Here is an 8822-nt window from a genome sequence, read left to right as displayed (position 1 = left end):
GGCCTCCCAAGGCATGGGATTACAGGCTGAGCCACCGAGCCTCGCTGCTAGTCCCATTTTCTACCATCTCCCCCTTTCACTGCATATCAGCAGCATTACCCGCTTTCTGTTCCTTGAACACGACCAAGACTTTCCCATGCTGGCCTTTGCAACTGCTGTTCCCTATTTTTCCCTTCCTATCCTCCAAGTCCTCTCAGGTCACCAACCAGCCTGCCAGCCTCTCACTCTATATCCCGGCACTGTTTTTTTTTGTTTTTTTTCATTCCGTTCTCTGAATTGATCATGTTGATTTGTGTCTTCCTAGGATTTGAGCACCATAAGAGCAGGGATTATATCTTGTCTTATTCTCCAGCATATTCCCAGTGTCTAGATTGGTGGGCCTGACACAAAACAGGTTTCAATAAAAATGTGAGAGTGAGGCTGGGCGCAGTGGTTCAAGCCTGTAATCCCAGCACTTTGGGAGGTCGAGGTGAGGGGATTGCCTGAGCCTACAGGTTCGAGAACAGCCTAGGCAACTTGGCAAGACCTCATCTCAACACTAATCAAAAAATTAGCCAGGCGTGGTAGTGCACGCCTGTAGTTCCTGCTACTTGGAAGGCTGAAGCAGAAGAACTGCCGGAGCCCAGCAGGTCGACGCTGGGGTGGCTGTGAGCGTGCCGCTGCACTCCAGCCTGGGTGATGGAGTGAAACTCCAACTGAAGGAAAAAAAAAAAAAGTGAGAGCTAGTGAGTGAATGTATGCGTGGTCCAGTGATTCTCAAACTTGACCATGCGTCAGAAACATCAGGAGGCTTGTTAAAACAGATTGCTGGTCCCACCCCCAGAGTTCCCAATTTGGTAAATTTGAGAATTTGCATTTCTCTGAAGTTCCCAGATGATGATGAACCTGCTGGTCCTGGGACCATAGTTTGAGAAATGCTGGTGCCAGCCATAGCTGAGTGCTTGAGTTCTGGGCACACACATGTTTAACATTTCATTCCTTTGCTCCCTGTCTTTTACCAGAACATTGTTTCCTTATTCCTTGGACAATCCTCCGTCCCTGTTTCAAGACTTAAGATGGGCATTACTTCCTCTAGGAGGCCTTCTCTGATACTTGGTGCCTAAATCTATGCTCCTTAGCTCCTGGTGCAAAGGCAGTTCAAAACTTATCACACTGCATTGGGTTAAGTCTGCACATTAGCTGTGTCATTCCAGAACACGAGTTCTCCAGGGCCTGTCTTAGTCATGCCTGTATGCCAGCCAGAAGCTCAGGAGTGCTTCCTCTGAACTCTGACAGGGTATACGATGCTTCTGAAAATGAAATCAGACTCAAACTCTGTGTAGACGCAGACTCCCAGCTCACTCTCAGGCCTCTTCTGGCAGAAGACTTTGCCTTAAACCTTCCTCTTCTTGCTTTTTCCTCTTTTCAGACTTAACCCTTAATAACAGTGGCCTCTCCCTTTTGTCTTCAGTGTTTAATTTCTGTAGCTTGTGCTCAAACCAAATTGTCCTATTTATTTGGTTAGCCTCAATAGATTGTAAACAACCTGTAGCGAATACCTTTGCTTCCTTGAGACAGGGCAATAAATGTTAAAATTAATTCCAGGGACAGAGAGAGAGGGAGAAGGAGAGGGAGAGAGAGAAAGACTTCTTAATAGGCCTCAACTTCTAGCTAAATACTTTCCTAAATACTGCTCTTTGAAGTCTCTCTCCTTTTCCCAATAACTTGGATGAATCTCAGTGCTCTCTCTTTTGCCTACAACAGAGTTAGTACAAGGGCAAAAGAGTGGGTTTCCCAGAGACCCAGCTTGTGGTGAGGTATCCCAAGACTCAGGACGTCCCCTGAGTCCTGTTCATGCTCATGCTTTGGGAGATCCTTACCCGGCCATGGTGTTGGAGCTGCACCCAGCCTCCGTAGCCAAATCTCTGCAGTGGAGAGAAGCACAGTTAGGCTTGAAGAGCAAACAGAGGATCGCAGTCAACAAAGGATCCTGAACTCAAGCATCACCTTCCCACTTTCCCCCACACCTGTGTAGCACTTATTCAATATTTACATTTAAATTAATTTGCTTTTTTCCCTTGAATATATTTATATAGGAAGAAAATTCTGTATTAAGAGCATAGGTATATGTGACTCATATAATGATTCATTCTTCAAGCTTTCATGGAGTCTCATCTATGACCAGCCTCACTAGGGAAGAGAAAGCAGAAGGGAAAGACAGTCCCAGCCTATGTGGAGGAGAGTCGCGAGAGGTTGGAAGTAGGGTTGGCAAGAAGTTAAAGAACGGCAGTGATCGTGTGTGAGGCACACTTGACCCACGGTGACTGGAATGCACAAGTGCTCTGGGAGCCTGGAGGAGAAAGATTCACACCTTGGCCCAGGCATGTCAGGGGAGGGAGGTTGGAAAGGCAGTCTGGGATCGGGTTGGAGAGGATCTTCTAGTACTCAGGATTTCCGTGCTCCTCAGCATGGCTCTCCATGTGATATAGGAAGGGAAAGCGTGTAGGCGGGAGACAACCACGTGAAGGAGCTGCTTCATAGTGCTGAGTCCCTCAGCAATGATGGGCTGATGAGTGAAACAAGCTCTTGCTTGTTGCTGGGTGAGGCCAGGGTACAGTGGTTGGTTCTCACGACACGGCACAGGACAGCTGTCTGGAGGGAGTCAGGTGAATCCCTTTCCTAGCACCCTTCTTACCTCTAGACTGTGGGGGAAGGCCTGAGCCTAGACCATTGTGCAGCAGAGGGGTGTTTAAGCATCTCTGTATCTGTGACTGGGGTCTGCTTCAATAGGCTTTTTCAGATTTGTATTAATTCTATACCAGTCTTAGTCTACCCAGGTGTAAGGTCTGTTCTTGAGTTCTAGCTCCAGATAATCACATTAGCTCTGGAAATCTATCTGCTTCCCCCAGTGACATCAGTGGACCCTGTTTTGCTGGCTGGTCATGCAGCGGAAACTGTCGATCAGAGCTTAGCTTCTCCCTGCACCCCACATCTCCTTTGCCTGTACCCCCAAGCCCCACTCCTTCCCCTTCAGGTATTGTGCCTTTCCCTCTCTTCCCCTGGAAAAAGCTATAAAGAGAGGTATGTTGGGGGAGAGAGTGGAATATGACCTTAATCAGTTACTCTTTAGAGTAAACTTAAGACTATGTTCTTTAACTCTGGGAATTTGCCATTGAATTCTTTTTTTTTTTTTTTGAGTTGGATTCTCACTCTGTCACCCAGACTGGAGTGCAGTGGCCGCTCCTGGCCACCGCAGCCTCGACCCACTGGGCTCCGGCGATCCTTCCCCCTCAGCCTTCCGAGTAGCCGGAATTACAGGCATGCGCTACCACGCCCGGCTGATTTTTTGATTTATTGTAAAGACGAGGTCTCGCTGCCCAGGCGGGTCTTGAACCCGCGGGCTCAGGCAATCCACCCACCTCAGCCTCCCAAAGGCGCGGGATTACAGGCTGAGCCACCGAGCCCAGCTGAATTCTTATCCTTAACAGAGTGGAGAGTGTTTTATTTCCTTCTTTCCTTACCACCTTCTTTTTCTCCTTTCTTCCTCTATTCCATCCTTTCCCACTTTCTGTTTCCCACTTCTTAATTCTCTAAGAAATTCTAACCCATATGTTCGCAGGTCAGAGAAGTATTCCATTTGGGGAAGGGGCCGGAAGGTAGAGGGAGGCAGAGCAGAGGGATCCTGCCATACACAACAAATAACTTACAAAGTACTTGACTTTGTTGAGATAAAACATTTCCAAGTCACTATTTCCTTATGTGTAAAGCGAAGCTAACAGGAATAGCTGAGACATAAGATTTTATGGGAATTAACTGAGATAATGCATGTGAAGCTATTGACACTGGGCGTCTAGAAAGGACTTCATCAATGCTAACAAAGATGAGGATGATGACAGTGGTAATGGCAGTGGCAGTCATGGCGTTGGTGGAGGGAGTGAAGTGGTGGTGGTGATGGTTGTGGTAGAGGATATGGTGGCAGGGATGGTACCAGTGATGGTTGATGGTGGTGGTGGTGGTGGCAGGAACAGCTGTGGTGATGGTAGTAATGGGGGTGGTGATGGTGGTGTTAGGCAGAGATGGTGGTAAGAATAGCAACAGTGGCAATAGACTTCCAACCTCCAGGTAGAATATCCTGGCATCAGATGTAAAGATAGCTATGAGGGAAGGAGATTTTTGTCACTCTGTGTTTCTCCCTTCCTTTCATGAAAAGCACAGAGTGGTCAAGTAATCCCACAGAATCCTTGCAAAGACCTAACTTATTTAGGTCAACTTTATTCTGCCCCAGGTCTGGGCTCCACACACTCTCCCAGCCCTTATCCTAGGCTGAGCCAAGCCTAAGGTCTAAAATGTATGACCCTGGGAGTGGTCCTGGTCAGAGCATATGCTAGGAGGCATTTACAATCTGAAAGCGTTTGACTGACAATAACCGGTGTCCCATAGGCATGCCAAATAAAAAGCAAATTTAAAACATTCAAGGGAATTCAGTTTTATATACAAGAGATGTGTTTCTGAAATGAGTATATATGAATCAGAGTAGATGAATCGAATGACATTTTTAATGTCTTGGGGACCTCACACCTTCATCAGGTGAATAATGAACCTTCTAGGTGATGAAACCAGATATCTGTTTCCTCAGAAGTGTTGTTTAAAAGTCAGATTATGTCTGGGATTTTGTCTTCTAAAATCTTACAGTGATCAAGTGCAATTAAATCATTGCTAAGGAAAGAAGATGTAATTATATGATTTTTATTGAAAGTCAGAATTTTTTGCCCTGTTTAAAATTAGAACTTCCCACTGTCACTTTAGCTTTGAATAAAATAAAATAAAATAATAAAATAAATTAGAAGTATCTTTGCAAGTCCTACTATTGGACACATAGTAACAGTAGAGGGTCAGTAAAGCATTGCTGAAAGAAAAAGTCAAAACTTAGTCAGGCTCGGTGGCTTAGCCTGTAATCCCGCCTTTGGGAGGCTGAGGTGAGTGGATTGCCTGAGGCCGCAGGTTCGAGACCCGCCTGGGCAACTTGGCGAGACCTCATCTCTACAAATCAAAATGAGCCGGGCGTGGTAGCACACGTCTGTAGTTCCAGCTACTCGGAAGGCTGAGGCGGAAGGATCGCCGGAGCCCAGCAGGTCGAGGCTGCAGTGGCTGGGAGCGGCCACTGCACTCCAGTCTGGGTGACAGAGTGAGACTTCAACTCAAAAAAAAAAAAGAAAAAGCCGAAACTGTATCATCATTGTTGTTGTTATGAATAATCCATTGTTGATCAACCTGAAACATCTCTCACCATGGCTTCTTGGGCCCCAATCCTCCTACTTGTGACAGCAGAGAGCATGGGTCCTGAGTTATTAGAAACAATTTAACCAAGTGTCCCTGAATCTACTGCTTCTACTTCAGATAGATTATTTTTTTTAAAAGAATCTTGATTGTAACTCTGACTAAAATCATTATTAGCAAGTTTAAATGAAAAGATTTCTCAAATCCTAGTCCTTTGTAATCATTAGTTAATCATCACCCAGGCATGCTGATTCTGGTTTTCTGTTTCTTCATTGTACAAGAAGGTCAAGGTTATTACGGCAGCAGTCTTCTTCTGGGCCAGTTTTCTCAAGGTGGATATGGTGAGGGTCTGTAGGGACCACCATGGTCCCACATAGCTCTAGGTTTATTTCTGAGTCTCACGCACCTCATCTGTCAAGTTAATCATATCAATCTTATCCGCATATGTCACAAGGTTTTATGCGAATTTAAATTATTTCTCTCTTTCTACCCCCCCAGAGGCACAAAGTATTATAACTATGATGATGATATTGATTGATTGATTGATGATGTTGATGAAATAAATCAGTTGTCTGTTTGCAGCATGTAAGACTGCTGGATAAGAAGAAACCTGGTTTGTTGGGACAAAATACGCACCTCTCTTTTAAGGAGATCACTGGTGATAGGAAGGGAAGGTGGGATAAAGAACCAGTTAGACGTGAGCTTGGGGAGTTACCAGGTGACACATCTATGACTGTCCGCATGCTCGGTATCTCTCAGTTTCCTCAGCAGTTTTTTTGTTTTTTTTTTTTGAGTTGGAGTCTCACTCTGTCGTCCAGACTGGAGTGCGGTGGCTACTCCCGGCCACCGCAGCCTCGACCGCTCAGCAGTTTTAACAATCATTTTAGGGCCCTACATGAGGTAGGGCACCTAGAAATATCAGCTCTTGGTGACCAGCTCTCTGCTCAAACTGGAGGTAGGCGTGGGACTGGAGGTGGGTATAGAGAAGTGAGGTTGTGGCACAGGATACTGGGTAGAAAGTTTTCTCCTCTCAGCAAAGAGGAGGCACCATTTTAGAGTGCTACGGTCTTCTACATGGGGAAGCCTGAGGGCGTTTGAAAGAGACCTTTATGCTTGTGACTTACTTAGGAACAGCTTCCAGTGCCCAAACGGAATGTCTCATTCTTGTATCTACCTGTGAGAGGAACTGCAAAAGGCTTCCTCCTCTAGTGATGATAATATCTTAACTATAACTGGCTTAGGATTAGTGGGAAGGCAACCTTCCTTCAGGAGTCTGAAGAGAATGCTCCCCAGAAACAAGGTTATTTATCTTGGACATGGACCTAAATCCGTTTGGGGTTTTCTGAAGCTTGGGTTTAAGTCTAAATTCCTCACTGAAAATACAACTAGGTTGGATACAGCAACCAGATTCTTCTTTGCACAACGTGACTTGTACCTGCCTGTGAGAGGAACTGAAAAAGCCTTCCTCCTCTAGTGATGAAAATATATCTTAACTATAACTGGCTTGCTCTCTACTTTAGTCCATTTGGGCTTCTAGAACAAAATTCCATAAACTGGGTTGCTTATAAACAATAGAAATCTATTTTTCACAGTGCTAGAATCTGGGAAGTCCAAGATTTAGTGAGGGCCCACTTTCTGGTCCTTATATAGCACCTTCTGGCTGTGTCTTCACATGGTGAAGGGGGTGAGCAAGCTCCTTGAGGGCTCTGTCACTTAATCACCTCCCAAAGGCTCTGTCTCCTAATACCATTACCTTGTGGGTGAGGATTTCAACATATGGATTTGAGTGACATATACATTCAGACCATAGTATTCTCTCAGCCTTAAACTCTATTTTTTTTTTTTTTTTTTGAGTTGGAGTCTCACTGTGTCGCCCAGGCTGGAGTGCAGTGGCCGCTCTGGCCACTGCAGCCTTGACCTGCTGGGCTCCGGCGATCCTTCTGCATCAGCCTTCCGAGTAGCCGGAACTACAGACACGTGCTACCACGCCCGGCTAATTTTTTGATTTATTGTAGAGATGAGGTCTCGCCAAGTTGCCCAGGTGGGTCGTGAACCTGCGGGCTCAGGCAGTCCACTCACCTCAGCCTCCCAAAGCCCGAGATTACGGGCTGAGCCATCGAGCCCAGCTGCCTTAAATTCTTGTTTGAATAACAAGGTGATGCCATGGAACTTGGAGCCCTGCTGCTGTGGCATTCTCTTGGAGAGTTGGTCATTCTGGTTAGTTCTCTCAGGAGGAGAGTAAGGTGGGCAATGTCTTCTAAAGACCGCCATGGTAGTTCCCAAAGCATTTCTTATGGATGTTCTTTGATACTCAAATAGAGAGAAAAATCTGTAATATTGGAATTAATGCTATTTGCTCGAGATAGATGAAGGGCTATTGTAAAATGACAAATGCTAAAATGTGGATTTTTCTAAAACTTTCAGATTAGGGAGTATACTCTATTTCTCCCATCACTTGTATCATAAATTAATTCATGTATTCATTATACATGAATCATCAGGCAAATACTAAAAAATGGAGACTAGAAAACGGTAACATGTGGTATAAGAAACCGCATGCAATTTCAAACAAGCCAGCTGTACTCCCATGAAGTAACGGGTGCATTCCCCCTTATCAAATCATTAACATTGTGAACTTATTTTCACTTCAGTAAAATATGATGAGGACAGCAGCATTCAGAACATCATGCTTCCATGTAAGCGTTTAGACTCTTTTTAGTGGGAGTGGATTAGTCGATTTCACTATTACCGTTAGCTGGAGTAGGGTAGGCTTTCAATGAAGGTTCAGGTTCATTCAGCATTGTATTTTTCAATCTACAGTTTCTACCATTTATCTTACCTAAGATACCAATGGACAAAGAAACACTTAAGATGAACATTCTTCCAGAAGACAACTATGAGAAGAAAATATTTCATCTACTTGTACAATGAACCACATTTTGATAAGAGTTTGGGTTAATTCATCTTTCCTCACTTAGGATAAAAAAGATGAAACATTATAGTGGTTTGAAAGTACTAGCAGAATGCTGAAGATTGAGTCAAATCTGATCCTAAAACCTAAACAAATCGCTAGACAATTCAAAATTTCTTTTATGTTCCCTATCTCCCTTTTTTAGTATTCACGCAAAAGTTCTTAATCAAATAAGAAAATTTCAGTTTTTAGAGAAATGCAGAGAATACTCTTTAGAGACAGTCATTGTGCAAAGGCCTCATGTCATTTATTCTAGGGTTTTTGATGTACCTACTCCCTAGTTCTTCGTAACAAGGATTTACAGCCTAAAGAATCTCAAAAAGGAAGGGTTTCAGACAGTGTCTTAAAATAGACTTTAAAAAAATGCTCACAAAGTGCTTCTACAACTTGTTTTAAACAGTTTGGAGAGGAGATATATATTTGAAGTCCTTGAAACTTATCACATTCAATTTTTTAATAGTCTTTTACTTAAAATTGTAACTTTAAATTCTTTAAATTTTGGCACGTATCTTCCTAGCAGCTGAATATGTGATTTTTAAGAAGGTAAATCTGCCTGACTAAATAGTCCAGAATTGTAAAAAAAAAAAAAAAAAAA

The 8822-nt window shown here is 43.9% G+C and overlaps 1 protein-coding gene across 1 annotated transcript in view; it reads right to left on the bottom strand.

Moving 5' to 3' along the window:
• ACMSD (aminocarboxymuconate semialdehyde decarboxylase) overlaps positions 1 to 8822 on the bottom strand; it is a 61062-nt gene that overhangs the window by 51116 nt on the left and 1124 nt on the right. Inside the window, exon 2 of the mRNA XM_008072088.1 lies at positions 1860 to 1904. Within this exon, the coding sequence (XP_008070279.1) occupies positions 1860 to 1904 (45 nt within the window). The remainder of the gene's footprint in view (positions 1 to 1859; positions 1905 to 8822) is intronic.

Source organism: Carlito syrichta, unplaced genomic scaffold, assembly GCF_000164805.1.
Source record: "Carlito syrichta isolate Samal-C Ts95f unplaced genomic scaffold, Tarsius_syrichta-2.0.1 Scaffold314847, whole genome shotgun sequence".
Taxonomy (NCBI): Eukaryota; Metazoa; Chordata; class Mammalia; order Primates; family Tarsiidae; genus Carlito; species Carlito syrichta.
Note: the sequence above shows the minus strand (reverse complement) of the source record. Positions and strands in the feature narration are given on the sequence as shown.